Here is a 15,723-nt window from a genome sequence, read left to right on the forward strand (position 1 = left end):
GGTGAAGATTGATTGGCTGAATGTGTTTAGCCAATTATCCACTCCGAATAGCCAACAGGTTGCCGCCATCAGCCGAAACCCGCATGTGTTTACCTCTGAATTATGTAGTACAATGGAATATTGGCAGCTTTGTGTGTTTGAATGGGAATGTGCAGAATATCTGACTTGATGATCATGATTTGAGCTATTCAGAGCATCGGCTGTATGCCCGAAATATAAATATAAAATACACAATATACTTGTGTAAAAATAAGCATTGATATCAGTTCAGCTTTTCTGCAATAAAAAGCCACTACAATGATGTGCGAGCTATAATATTATATGCATTTTATTATATGCCTCCAACAAATTCATATAGAAAAATGTTTACTTTTGTTTGGATTTCTAATCTTGCATGCATTTTGAATAGTTAAGCTATGTTATCATGTGCAGTGACTTTATGAGACACAGACTTTTAAGTCAGTGTACTATTTATTATAAAAGGCACAGTGTTGTATGAATACATAAGCCATAATTCCACAAACATTGTATTTATGAGCCTTAAGTATTCATCGTACAGATTTATAAAGGAAGAGAATTACATTGTCGCAATTAATAACTTGTGTTATTGCCTAGCAGGGATTTATAAGCCATAACATCACTTTTGCAGTTTCTTCATTGCCTGATATTTGTGGGTGTAAAATATCCACATGCAGCAGTTTCAAGTGAAAGATTTTCGCATTCATTGCAAGCAGCATTTCACATTATTTGTTGTATTGCCTGGTTTGGATAGATAAGTTGTAGTTTATTGGTGCTGCATTGCATCCTGTGAGTGGTGGCATGAAAACAGTATTTCCACTTAGTTCAAAAGAAAAACCTGGTGTAATCATCTGGCTTTTGAGGTATTGTTGGATTCCAGCAAATCTTCATCCCAGTGGACGATCATCGTTAGATCCTTTAATCTATTCATACTTGATGATGTACAGATATTTTATGTTCTTGCTTTTCCTGCTGTAGACACTGCAGTCCAGATAAGTGCTAAAACAAATCATAAATCAACAGAAAATCTATTAAAATAAAATGTTTTTAAATGTATTCATCATTTAAGTGATGCTAACGACAGCATGCTAACATTCTTGCAATTACAGTGCTAACATGCTGATGTATGTGTGATGTTTACCATATTCAGCTTCTTAGTTTAGGGTGTTAGCATTGTTTTAGCATTTGCTAATTGGTCCGAAACAAAATTTGGGCAAATCAAGATTTGACTGAAAGATGATGTTTGATGAAAAGTCTGCACCATATGAAACTCATGGTGCTGGTAGAAAATTAGATCGTAAGTCATTAGCATTTGTCTTTTGGGGAATGTCTAAAAAATGTCATTATCTCATCGTCCATCTAATTGTTGTTGAGATATTTCAGTCTGGACTAAAGTTTTGAACAAACCAACTCTACCCCACAAATATGAGGCAGATGGACCTATCCTGTGTGTGCTTTATTGCATAATGTCCTACTTTCATGTTCACTATAATTTTCTGCTCCAAGCTACAGGAGCTGTACATGCTCTTGCTTTCTGGACCTGCAGGTTAAGGTTCTATGTATTTTGAGCCACATACATAGCCTTTGATGGTTTTATTTGATCTCTGCTCCACTAATTGTTTTTCCCTTCACAGTCCTGTCTCATACCGTATACTCAGTGTGTTCTCACAGTCTGATCTCATATAGCGATGCTATAATCATCTTGTTACAGCTGAGGATGTATAGGAGGTTAAAATTCTTACTGATCTTGAAGATCTCACTGATAACCTCTGACCAAAGGAGCAGGGCTATCTGGATTTGGATTTTTTGATCTTTGCTTTGATCTTCACCCCACAAATCCCTCATTATGCTTTTTATAAACAGTCTTACCATCCTGGAAGTGATTCCTGTTTTGTTTAGTCACAAACATTGCATGTTTCTTCATTGTTAGCCAACAACTTAGTTAAAGAATACTCATCCAAAGATTCATTTTTATATTTTCAAAATATTAACTTTTTTGAATCCATGCTTCAGTCAACTTCAAGTTCTCTTCCCTGTTTCATAAAAAAAAAAAAAAAAAAAGAAAAAAAAAGTGGGTATTTCCCCCTTTGTGTTTCAAACCTATTTCAATAATTTACAGTTTGTGACTTGTATTACAGCAGAGAGAGGAGTCTGACAGAGCTCAGTGAGTTATTGGTGTGAAAAGCTGCTGCTGCTGTGCAGTAGGAAGATGTCAGCTTTGGGGCGCTGAGAGCAAAGTGCACAATTTCACCCTGTGAACCTTGCAGAAATGACAGGTTGTCTGGTTTGCTCTCATATGTGATGGCACAGCAAAAGTTTACAGTATGTGTGGGTGTAAAGGTGGACATGTACTTTTGATATTATTTCTCTGTCCTCTGGTTTGTAGCCATTATTTAAAAAAAAAATCTGACAAATTGCAAGTGAGGTGCGGGAGAATGTGCAAGGAAAGGTGATGGAAAGGGAAGGAGATCTGCCTTCCTGCTCCACACAGACAGATGTATGACCAGATACACAGCCAGGCAGAAATTTAGCATGGCAGCCAACCACCTAGTTAGCCAGTCAACAGCTAGAATGATGCTTTTCAGACAGACCTGAAAACAGCTGATGAAAGTTATGCTCCCAGATCAGTTTTCCACCTACAGCTTGTTGCCTCATTGCCGTTTCATCGTTGTGTCATTTCATAAGAAGAGTGTTGACAGTCTGGAGCTTCTGGAGGAGCAGAGGCGACGTGGATTTGCTGTAGATGACAGGAGGAGGAGGAGAGAAGAAAAACCAAAGAGAAAAGAAAGCACACAGACTTGTCAGCACCCAAAGAAATGAAAGAAAGGCGGGTGAAAAGAAGACAGACAGGAAGATTTGTTCTGTCTTTGTTCTCGCAGTGCTAGCTTTGATTGCTACATGCTTTCGTTGATTGTGATGTTTGCAGTTTCAGCTACACATGAAATTTAAAGTGTAGCATTTTACATCTCGACATGAAACATAAAAAAATCATTAAATATAAAGCATTAAAGACCATTCTCTGTTTTGATGTTGACAGGAGGCACAGCGTCCAGGCAGAAGGGCTTTCGGGGCTGTATTCGCTCTCTGCAGCTGAACGGCGTCACCCTTGACCTGGAGGAGAGGGCGAAGATCACGCCCGGGGTTCGACCCGGCTGCCCGGGTCACTGCAGCAGCTACGGCTCGCTCTGCCAGAACCAGGGCCGCTGTGTGGAGAGGGTCAACGGCTTCCACTGTGACTGTGGCCTGTCAGCCAACACCGGAGTCTTCTGCCATACAGGTACTGTCCACATGTTATGTCCTTGAGCAAGACACTCAACCTCAAATCTTAGGGCTGTAGGCAAAGTATACCAGCCAGTGTCATCATGCTGTAAAGGTTTTCTTTGTCTGGAGAATGTACTTACTTTGGAAGTTACTTAAGAGACTCTTTTGTACTGAATAAAAATGAATGTGGGAGGAGTTAACTGTGAGGTAACTGTGACAACCATATCTATAAAACAGACAGAAGTAAAGTGCTGGAAGAGTTCAGCTGACAAAGTTATCACAGTCTTCATATAAACCAAAGCCATTTTTATATTATACTTTTCTCCATAGACAACAATGGTGGGGACACCTGCCTTGACCCGTCTCTGTGAGACCTGTCGAACCACTTGACAACATGTTGCCACATCCGCCACCACCCCCGAACCCCCCCGCTCTGCTTTACAGTTACTGTTTGCTCATATATCTCACCAGACAAGGTCAGAGCTGCTTTGACATCATGTGTCAGCTCGTGGCTCCTTCAGGAGGAGAACGAAAGAGTCGAAGCCGGCTATTGCCTGAGCAGAGTCAGAGCAGGTTAACCCTGAACATCTGCATCTCCACACAGCCTTCATTTCTATAGGACTCCAATAAGATATAATTCTCATTGTATTTACAAATATAAATAACAGTCAACACAAGATGAGAAGAGACAGATACTGTTATTGAGAACAAGTTTGCGGGGGTGTTTCTCTGCTGCTGTGTTTAGACTGCATGTCATTCCACTGTATCTTTCACTGCAATCAAATGTCTCATGCAAATAGTGTCTGTTTGATGTGTTGGAGTCTATTTAAGTAGTTTGTTTGATGTCAAATTAGTTGCATCATCAAGTTGAACTTTATATCTGGATCCAACAACTTAAGTTAGTCCGCGATTTTAAGAGGACTCTCTATGCCCTCTTCTGTCCATCCATCTAATGCACTTATCTGCATCTCCGTCAGCATGGTGAGGCACAGAGAGTACATTTTAGTTGCTTTGATGCATCTGTGAAACACCGCATGGATATAGTTATGTTTATAGTTGTCAGGAAACTTGTTGAACACCGTTTTCTGTAATTGGTTTAAAGTGGGTTTTTTTCTTGATTTTGTGCTGGTATTTTGAGAACAGCCTTGTGTTCTCTGGCAGTCTAATTAGGCCATATAAATTTGTTCATATGCTTTAAATATCTGATTGAGCTAAAATGACCCAGAGCAATTCATTATAATATTGAAACAAAAGTGGAAAGTCACTGATATGGAAGAAACAAACAACTTTTTTTCAGGCTTGATGAAATATAAAATATCTCCAGTCCATGAGTGATGTGTAGGTGAAGCAGAGTTTAATGTTTTAAAACATCAGGCTCAACTGTTAGAAAACTGGATGCTATGTTCCAGAGAAGGAGCCTGATGCTTTCCAGGGCTGACTAACTGACTCACTATAAAACAGACTTAAAAACACACGATAGCCCAGCAACATTAGGGCTACAAAGGACTCATCATGCAACACTCTGAATGGAGAGAATACAAATGTAACACGGTCCTCTACAAAGACAATATCTGATGAACAGTAATTGTCAAGACGATCAAGACCCACTTCTTCAGCCCTAATTTCCAGAAAAAAAACATACGCAGTCATTTAGCCTAAACCTAGACATATAAAAGAAGACAAAAAGTAATTTAAAAAAAAAGCTTTGGTTTAGTGCATAAAGCCCCAGGGGACCTGATCATCTAGCTTTTGATAAGACATTTTCTTTGTCTTTAGATGTGAGTGTTATGGAGAGACTGCATTCCCCGCTTTGCTGAATGTTTGATCAGATACTCCACATGATCTGCCAGCCCCCCTGGACCATAAGGGTTTGACTTTTTTTGTAGCAAATAATGCCTATAGCATCATCCATGTTGGCTGACTCATCTGTATCATCAGATTTGAGCCCAAAATATTCACAAACAGGGAGTTCTGTTTCTCCACCGACAGCAACCATCCATCCCAGCTCGCACCTTTGGGATTTCTAAATACTGCGGTATAACCCAGAAACCATAATAGTGAGGTTTTCTTGTCCTTCGCTGAATTTTCGCTGAAAGTTTCACCTGCCTAAAGGCCATCTTTTGTGTTTCTTTCAGAACAGGCACAGAAACAGTTTCCCCACTTCCCCTGTTGCAACCCTGACTGTAAAATTGATATCCTTCTGAATCTTGATCTCGAGCAAAGACATCTCACCTCAGTTATTTTTAATTTAATATGCTCTTTAAATTTTAAAAGAACACGGGAGGACGACTTGGGAATGGAACTGCCTGACGTCAAATGGAAACACATTTCAAAACTCGCTCAGTCCTCTTTTATTTCTACAAGGCAGTGTTATGCAATGCAAGATCCTCCAGAAAACTCACTACACTAATGCCAGATTGGCTAAGATTACCCCAGAAGTAAGTGACAGTTCCCTGCCAATCTCATCCACTTACTAAGGACCTGCTCGAGGTTAACTGACTATTGGTCAGAAATATTAAAAGCTATGGAAATGTATTTCACATTCACATAGCTACCACCCCCTGACAGCTATATTTGGAACACCAGAGGAGGACTGGTTAACCTTTCCATAGCAGTTCGGTGGGTGATTGCCTATTTGTTAGATCACATAAACACACTGATGCCTGATGACACCGATTAATCATCCAAATAAAAATATACAGGTATTAAAAAAACGAAAGAAAAACAACTATCTCCTTGATGAAAAATATGTGGCTGTACTCTGAAAACATGAGCAAACCTTTGAACCTCTTGAAGCTTGAGAGATAAATACATTTGTCTTTAATGTAAAATTTAAAATATTTTTAAGTTTTTTAATGTGGTAGTTGCCTTGTTGCCTTGATGATCAAAGAACGTCATTTGAATGTAAAATCTGCTTTTCCATTCCTGATATTGCTTAAAAAAAAAAAAAAAAAAAAAAGAGTCTGTCATGAGCCTCTCTGTGGCTGTCTCTTCCTCCAGAGGTGTCAGCCACCTTCAAGTCAGGCACGTCTGTCAGCTACACCTTCAAGGAGCCGTACGAGTTAATCAGGAACAGCAGCGCCCTGCCGTCCTCCATCTACTCTGACATGACGCTGAGAGGAGAGAACGTCTCTCTGAGCTTCAGGACGAGCCAGAGTCCGGCTCTGCTGCTCTACGTCACCTCCTACTACAGAGAGTACCTGGCCCTGCTCATCAACAAGCACGGTGAGCAGGACATAGGGCTTTTATTTTGAAGGTTGTTTGTTTGTGTGGTAGTTTTTAAATCTTATTACCCACCATGACTTCGGTTTCGTGCAGTTTTTATTTATTTAAATGCTTTTTTAACAAGATTGAACACAAGATTAAGTGCATCATGTTTTTGTAAAAACCCTTTTAAACTCCTCTCCTCCTATTTACCTCCATGCTTCAGGGCTTTTTCTCATCCTTTTGTCTGCTCAGGTCATTCAGACTTGAGATTGTCCTGTTATTTATAAAAAGCTTCTTGTAATCCTCTCTTCCTGTTTCTCCCTCCGAGTCGTCTTTCACCCTCTGAACATCAGTTAATTTTCCTTCTTGGTTGTTGCTCTCTGTTCTTTTATTTTCGTCCATATTTTCAACCCTTGAATCAAAAATGTTGTCAAGACTTCTCCTAATCCTCTTCGTCCCTCAACTTTTTTTAAGTGACTTTCCTCTCCTCACATCTCCTCCCAGCCTCTCATCTTACCTCTCCTCCCCTCTCCATCTCATCATCTCTCCCATTCCTGTCATCTCCTCATGATATCGACCTCTCCTCCTCCTCCTCCTCTCCCTCTCTCCTTCCTCCTCGTCCTTTGCTCTGCAGCTTTACCAGATCTATCAGGATCTGTCAGACCTTTCCTCTCTCTGGATTCACCCCGTCAGCCTCTACTGCCTTTTAATCTGTCCAGCTGGGCCGGCTATTGTGTTTTGTCTCCGGCTGAAAAAAGAAAGTGCTCTCTGGTTTTACCGGTGAGACCTGATGAGTGATGCTGAGGGAATAAAGGTTTGGTGGGATGTTAATGTAGCCGGTCAATGTGCTGCTGAATAAAACAGCAGAAAACTCACTCATGTGTTTTAGAAACTTTTGAGTCAAATAATTATGTTGAGAGTTTGGCTTTTAAGAGTAGTAGGAGGCACTTTGAATTTTAAATTACATTTTCACCGTCCAGGAGTCTAATAAAACCGGCACTTGCTGCTAGATTAGCTGTAAATGGATTTTTTTTGGTGTTAATGACTCAAAGCTGATGGACAGCAGAGCGTTAAGGTTTCGTGGTGACCGTGGACTGGTCAGGTAAATGTTCTTAAACTGAAGCGTCCAATTAAATCCCTAAGAGCTTTGTGTTGCTGGGCTAATTTATTTCTCATGCCCTCTGCTGCAGCTAAACATCCTCAGACCAAACACAGAAGCTCTTTGTCAATCACTGACTTCTGTTGTTCAGATAATAAATACATGTATTCCTAAACAAACTGCATGAATAACAAATAATTATTCCTTCATGGTAAATCTACATCTAATGAACATAGTGAATCGTATTAATGAGATATTCTTTGTGGTATTAATTACTATACTTGAAAATTATGCTAAATGTTATTATGTATGCACCTGAAGGACGATGTGTGATTTCTTATCCTTCTTTTGAATTTTAAAAGTGCACAGACATCACAGGGCTTTCATTAAATCTGCTCTTAATACTCTGAATATTAGTTAAGATTAATTACATTTAAATTTAGATTTGTTTTGTTATTGATAGGGAATTAAATCCCAATCCTCAAGCTGTATTAAATCAGATACTTGTCATTCAGATTCTTCACTGAGGCAAAAAAACAAACAAAACATAAGTAAAGATTAGAGAAGCAGACCTGGACGTTTTCATCAAGAGAAAAAGTTTCAACTGAAAAGAAACTATTTGTGTGTCTCTGTGTGTGTGAAGATAAGCTGGAGGTGCGGTACAAGCTGGACAGCAGCAGAGAAGCTGAAGTGTTGAGGAGCAGAGTGAGGAGTCTGGCCAACGGACAACTTCACACTGTGACCATCAGGAGACTGACGGACTCCGTCTCTGTGCAGGTAACACACACGCACCATTTACACCACATACTTTTTGCTGCAGAGAGTTGAATGATTACACAATACATTGTTTAGAGAGATTTTCCTGAAATGTATGGAAGTGTATAGGTAACAAAAGATTTGAGAGCGTGCAATGCTAATCCTGAGCAATACTCAGTCTGCAAATTAATATTTGAGAGCGTGCAAGCAAAGATTTGCAGAATTAGATTTTTGTGTGTGCGTGCGTCCGTGCATGTGCACAAGGACAAAATTATGAGCATAGCATATGATCTGAACCTGCAAAAAGAGTTGTGTCTTTTACATTTTAGTGATCAATAAGGTTTCTTACTATCAAAACTGCTTACTCACTTTCAGCTGTCTGAAACAGAGCAGAGAGTAACCTGTTCTGTTTAAAGGGCCCTCTTGTTAGTCTCCTCCTCCTGCTTTCAAAATAAAAGCTGGAACAGGGGTATCTTTTAACTACCAGATAGAGACAAAGAGCAATATGGTTTGCATCATTTAAGAAATAAAAATGTTTTGACTGGTTTCCAACCCTGTTTCACCAGGCATCAATTTTGATAATGTCTAAATGTAGACACATCCTGTTGCACTTTGCTATTTGAAAATGGTTTGCAAGGGCCCTCCTGCTCAGAATCAAGTTTTATGAGTTTTATTTTTGGTTTTGTGCTCACTCAAAAAAAACCCCCCAAAAAAACAAAAACAGTTTGACAGAAACTACTACACCTTTAACGTGACCCAAAAGTGACGGCATGTGGCATTTAAAATGTTTTGTTTTTCCCAGTTTTGTGATAATGAGCCGCCTGCTGTCGCTCTAGATAGTGTAGACTAAAATGTCAGAATACTGGAACTAATGATCTACCAGAAACACATGGTTGATCACGTGTGTGTTTGTGTATAATTAATCAGTAAAGAGGAAGGAATAAACAGTCCCATCTTTACAGCATTGTGTTGTTCCCCTCAGGTATAATTAAGCAGAGCTACGGCAGGGCAGCAGGGACAAATTGCACATTAAAACAGCTGCAGATGAAATATGAAGCGTCTTAAATCATATCTGGATCTACTGAATCTCTTAACAACATCAGATGATATATGAGGCTAACTTCATCTAACCAGGGGCCAGCAGCCCCGACGTCTGCATAATTATCAACACAATGAGATGAAATAAGGTGACCTCATATTGCTTTGGTTCACCCTCCTGAGTCACTGTTTTGCGAAGCTCCAATGAAATATGAGGTGCACCTCATCTTGGCGATTTCCATCACCTTGAATCATTATGTCGTTAGAGACATACTGTGGGGACATCAGCTGAACCTCGACAAGAGTTTCACCGAGCTGCTTCCTGATGGCCAGCAGCGTCCAGTCTCTCCACTGGTCTCACAAGTGGACAGTGTCATAACCTGTTCCCTGAGCACATGTCCTGGTGAAAAATGACTCACTCTGGGCTACTAATACTCTGTGTCCTCTGTTCCTGCACTGTTATCGGAGAGTCCAGAGTGCAGTTTGTTCCTCTGAGGGTTTCCTGTTCATCTCACAACATGCTCCAGTTAGTCAACTCTGTTCAAAACACCGGAGGAGAAATACTCCAGGATATAATATCCAGAAACCTATTGTAAAATAAATCATATCTATTTAGAAAATTGTACCTTTAAAAGTTCTTAAACGTTTTTGTTCTCTCTCTGCAACATCTACAATTTCTCATAAGTTTTCCTTGCAACCATCTGTATTCATCACTAGAGATACATTTTTGGGCCTGAATCTGTACCTCAGTCTCAGACTTTGACAGATTTTATATGAAGGCACCAGTTCTCTTTTATTCCACCCTCTTTCCTTTTTACTCTTTATTCTATTCATGAAGTCGTACAGGTTAAGGTTACATGCAAATTTTTCAACTACAGTGAAAAGATTGCACAGACATGTCTTTGTCACAACTCACCATCTTACAGAGAACTCACGTTTACTCGAGTTGCACCAGTTGTACCGCTTAAAGTTCATTCTTCACAAATATATGCGCATCAAACTAGCTGATTGTTTGGTCTGCAAGTCAAGTGAAGTATTAGCCCATAATAAAGTTTCCTCAAGCTTTGGTGGTCAATGTCCTTTAAATGCTGACGTTATTTTGGAACTTTTAAGTTTTAAAGTTTTGGTTCTGACTAGATTTCCTCTCCACAGCCACACACTGCGAGTCTCTGTAGAGCAGCTCTCACTAAAATAATCTCCAGTGGAGAATTTCGCCCCAGATGACTGAATGTTTTTCACTGAAAGTTTGGACTCAGTTGCTCATTTCTCCCACTGAGCTGGTGAGATGAAACAAAAGAAAATCTGAACACTGTTCCAAAAAATTCAACTGTGAACAAGTGTAGTTTTAAATTCAGACATCTGCAGTTTTTGAACGCTACACTGAGAAAACTTCGAAGCATCTAATGAGACAACTAAAATGTTTTCCCCAATATTAATGAGGGGAATGTGTTGGTTGTTTCAGGTCGACCAAAATGTCAGAGAGGACTTCAACCTGACATCAGACGGAGAATTCAATGCCATCAAGTCACTGGTGTTGGGCAGGGTGCACGGTAAGTGAGGAGGCAGTAAAAACAAAGAAAGCCTTTTTACTTAGATCAGGCCAAAGTTCTTAGAGCTGTTAATCAAATGAGTGTTGATGAGTTCTCTGACATGTGTTTATGAAAATCTACAGAAGTAAACACAGCCAGAGCTGTTAGTACTTAGATAATTAAAATCACTTTATCATGTGCCAAGTTGGGCTGAGCTGAGATGTCGACAGAAAACTTCTGTCAAGCTGGAATATCAACATGTTGATGGGTGTCGCAGCTGGTGTGACCCCATCGCAAGATGGTCTCTAGTTTTAGATTCAGTATAACCAAAGATAGTAGTTTGTCTGGACATCCATGGATACATTTGATACAACTAACAGCAAATTCAGCGTACATTTAATGGAGCCAATTTGCAAAAATATAACAAAAGGAAAGCAAACATGCCTTCAGTTGTAGTCCACAACTAACTGACTCCCCAAAACATTGTGGGAACCTCAGTTCAAACCTTTGATTTCGAGGACAATCATGCTCAAATTACAACAAAGAGTAATATGTGTGCGTGATTGATTTTGTTAGTTTAAACTTCTGGATAGATATCATTTGTTGTATATGTGATTTTTACTTGGATATTTATGCACTAATGGATCCATAATGTCATTTCATAAATTTAGATTATTGTCCAGCACTAATTAAAGGACTCAGACTGTCAAAATTGCATTTTTGGCAGCCTCAAATATTCAGCGTTAGTTTTCCTTTGTAAAACTCCAACTGTCATCACATGCTGTCTCTTCCTCGTCACTTCTACAGGAGTGAACAGAAGAGGGGTCTATATAATGGATACTTTATTACAAGGTTTCACCAACCCTGGGTGCTTTAGTGCCATGCTTTATCCACTTAGCTGTGTAGTCCTGGACAGGGACATGTAACAGAGTTGGGATGAGACAGTAATTGGCTCTGTCATGACTTATTCATGTTCTCTGTGAGCAGAGCCATCAGAGACACACTCAGATATAAGCTGTTAATAACATGAGGGGCTGAGAGGCCGCAGTCACAGCTCCCCGAGACCAAGTCACAGCAACACACTGTCAATTCAAAAAGTAAAACACATCGGCTATCAATAGTTGAGTCAGCTTTTTCTACCAGCTTTCCCCAGGTGTCCTTCAGCAGTATTAAGTCATAGCGAGTAAGACGATGATTAATTTTGCATAGGTGTATCCTGTCAGTGTTTTATGGCCCTTTACTATAATCATGTAACAGTGATGTGCAAGATAAAAAGCAGCAATGTGCTGTTGTAACATGGTACTGCAAATTGCTAAAAATGTACTGTATGTGAAAATACAGTTTTCAGTGTTAAAGTTTGACCTTTAAAAAAAAGAAAGTGATCAATATTTTCCATTTTCATTGATATGATGCACTCTCTCTACTATTCAGCATTCCAGTTGTGCGAAGCATGAAAATGTTATTTGTTCTTCTTCATTAACTTCAATAGAGACTTTGAGTAAAAAAGCCTCTGAAACATCAGTTACAGCCTGAGACAGTCAATCGGCACTCAAGTCTTAATTACTGGAGTTTTTATGCATGAAATTGATCATTATTAAAAATATTGAATGCAGAATTGTCATCAGTAGCTTCATTCTAAAAACATCAGTTCTGGTTTTTGCCTTCAAATATCCATATCAGTCAAAAACAAATTTTATGTACTACTTAAAGCAACAATATTAACCAAATAAATCTACATTTTACATCACGCATGCACACCACACATTTGATGGTGTAACAAATACCAATTCTCTGATTATCTTTCGTCTTTTTGGATGTAAATCCTCAGTGAGTAACTCAGTGGGTGTAGCACAGTGTGTTTGAACCCCGGTCCTCATCTCTGTCAAACCAGAGGAGGCAGAGAGTCAGATCAGGATCAGAAAAGCAGCAGGAAAGTGGATTTTCTGTCGTTCCCTGCCAACCCTATCATCCATCAGCCTAACTAATGGACCCGGAAGGAATACAGAGAGACGGAGAGGGGGAGAGAGGTGATGGAGTGAGGGGTGGATCAGCTGAGCGGAGCTTACAGGCTGCAGTAATGTTTCCTGCCCGCTCTCGTCAACATGCAGATGTGTCCCGGTAAAAACCATAGTCACCTCTCAGTCATCTGACAGTGATGCAGCCGGTTCCCGCGGTAATGTTTTTCCACAGCTGCCGTTTACACTGCTGTGAAGGAGTGGAAGTGAATAATGAAGGGATTTAAGTCAATAAAATGAACAGATAGAGGGTGAGAGTGCACATCTGTCTCGTGGAGTGATAGATGGAGACCGGAGGCTGGAATCACTGACAGTCTGTCTACTGTAATGAGGGTGTGTGTGACTGTATGTTTAGGGGGGGATGAGCATAATTGATCCTGACATGATGTCAGTTTGTGTCCCGCTGCTGCAGCTGCACTCAGGAGAATGAACATACAACTGAAAAAGATTATTGTACTAGTCAGTTCACGTCAACATACTTCCACTCAGCCGCCTGTTATCCCTCAGTCAATCTGTCAACAGTGCCATCGCTACTCACTTTTTAGCTAGTGCCAAATACCTGCAACACTAATGCCATTCACACCAGCAGCTGTTCTGTGTGACTGATGTTAGCATGCCAACACACTGAACTAAGATTGTGAACATGGTAAACATTGTGGCTGCTTTACATCAGTGTGTTAGCATCATCATTGTAGGCATGTTAGCATGGACTTGGCTCAAAGCACAGTACATCCTCACAGGGCCGCTCACATGGCTCTAGTCTTTTAGTTCATTTTATCTGTGAAGTTATGAATCAGTTGGTGATTTATAACTTAACTTGTAGTTTGTAACATCTTGAAACTTGAAGGGAGAAAAAAAGGTCGAGGATCATATTTAAATGAGCTTTTCATCCATTTTCAACTTTCAAATATACAATGTAAAATTGCATTTTAAGTATACACAAATGACAGGTTTGAAACAATGATACATTTCTTCAACAGAGTCGGAAGAGTTGGATCCAGACCTGGCCAGGTTGGCGTCTCTGGGTTTTACCGGCTGTCTGTCAGTGGTCCACTTTAACTCCATCAGCCCTCTGAAAGCTGCTCTGCTCCATCCAGACACCAGCCCCGTCGTCATCACTGGACCTTTAGTGCAGTCCAACTGTGGCTCCTCGGCTTCAGCCAATCCCTACGCAGCAGAGGACACGCACCACCTGTCAGGTAAGTGGTGGAGTCGGTTTGGTCTGAGAAATTCAAAATTAAACTTGTAATGCATTTTAACACAAGAAATGAAAGTGTATTTTTGACCCATTTTTAAGGATTAGGGTTTCATTAGCATCCAGTGGGCTTGGCGCCGAGTGTGACAGGACGTACTGAGAGACGAACTAATACATTGTTGATCTCGGTCTTTTCATGAAAGGTCTTGACAATAACCAAACTAGAGAATCAGTCCGTCAGTATTAAATAAGAAGCCGCAGGCAGTGCAGCTGACAGTGACAACAATGGTGGGGTGTTGTATGCAAGACTGGGAGTCATTAAAATGTCTGGTTTAACTCGTCAAGCCTGAAGCTGTTATTATGTAGCATGACAAGCTGTTCTGCTCAACACATTCAGATTTGACATGGCTTTTTGCTTCTGCTAACACTCTGCAACTTGAGTAACGACAAATTTAAAATCACGCCCAATGAACTATTTTGCTCTAAATCAAGGACGTTTTTATTATATATAGTTTAACCATCACTGATGAGGAGTTAGTTCAAAAGAGGAAAGTGCTTATTTCAACTCTTTTTCCCCATCCGTCTGCTCAGGGGTTTCATCTAGTGGCGTGCACCTCCTGTTGCCTTTCAGTTTGTGTGTGTAAATTGCATGAAAGCTGCTTTTCATGCTCATGAGGGGCTCATTAATGGCATACAGTATGCTTCTTGTTTTGGGGACACTAATGACAGTGTGAACAATGATTTAATTAATTCAGACCACGGAGGGGGAGTTTCCTTTGCAACTTCTTTCCTCTGGTTTAATTCTCATCCAGTTTGTGATGCTTTATTAGAGTCAGTTGGAGAGGTGCTGCAGTTATTCCCTGTCTGATCTGAATGATTATCTTCTTATCTGGATTTTTCCCCTGCTTTTTTCCTGATCTGATCCGTTTGTTTTTTTTTCCTTCCATTGTCTTTTGTTCCCTATAAAAAAAAATTTTCTTGGTTTCCCTACTTCCCATATTTCCTTTATATTATTTCTGCTTTTCTTTTCCCTCAATATTATTTCTTACATTTCTTGGTGGACTTTTTTTTTTTTTTCCCCCATTTTGCCCTTATAACCTCCTTCCTTCCATTCCTTTTCTCTGTCTCTGTTGTAGACCAGTCTGGTTCAGTGGGTTCAGGTCAACCTTTAGTCAATGCCATCAGGACTGACTCGGCTCTGATTGGAGGTACTGAACTGTTTCACCATCTTTCACTGTACTTGAACAGGGACCAATTTCACTTGTGTAAACACCAAGACTTTGGTTTTTGGAAAACTTTTAATTAAATTGAATTAAATATTAAATTAAGCTGATTATACTGATCTGTAATCTTGTAATAATGATCATCTATAACCTAATAATTGTTGCTGTTTTTGATGGATGCCACAAGACTTTATTCTCTGAGTTCAACATCTGTCCACAACTTTGTTGACCTGAGTAAAAGGTGACGTGTAAAGTGATGTGCCAGGCAAGATCCCATTTAAAAACTCATTTAAAACTTTGTTGCCCTGCCAGCACAGATTGATTCAAAGTGAAGACTGAAAAGCTTCAATCTATAATCTTGTAGAAAGAAAAAGGTGAGACC

The 15,723-nt window shown here is 39.9% G+C and overlaps 1 protein-coding gene across 1 annotated transcript in view; it reads left to right on the top strand.

Moving 5' to 3' along the window:
- The window catches only part of LOC130178811 (contactin-associated protein-like 4), a 102,247-nt gene that overhangs the window by 81,929 nt on the left and 4,595 nt on the right, over positions 1 to 15,723 (top strand). The window contains exons 19-24 of the mRNA XM_056391309.1: positions 3,056 to 3,295; positions 6,280 to 6,504; positions 8,229 to 8,362; positions 10,842 to 10,929; positions 13,904 to 14,122; positions 15,255 to 15,326. Of these exons, the coding sequence (XP_056247284.1) occupies positions 3,056 to 3,295; positions 6,280 to 6,504; positions 8,229 to 8,362; positions 10,842 to 10,929; positions 13,904 to 14,122; positions 15,255 to 15,326 (978 nt within the window). The remainder of the gene's footprint in view (positions 1 to 3,055; positions 3,296 to 6,279; positions 6,505 to 8,228; positions 8,363 to 10,841; positions 10,930 to 13,903; positions 14,123 to 15,254; positions 15,327 to 15,723) is intronic.

The sequence above is a fragment of the Seriola aureovittata genome, chromosome 12 (assembly GCF_021018895.1).
Source record: "Seriola aureovittata isolate HTS-2021-v1 ecotype China chromosome 12, ASM2101889v1, whole genome shotgun sequence".
NCBI lineage: Eukaryota > Metazoa > Chordata > Actinopteri > Carangiformes > Carangidae > Seriola > Seriola aureovittata.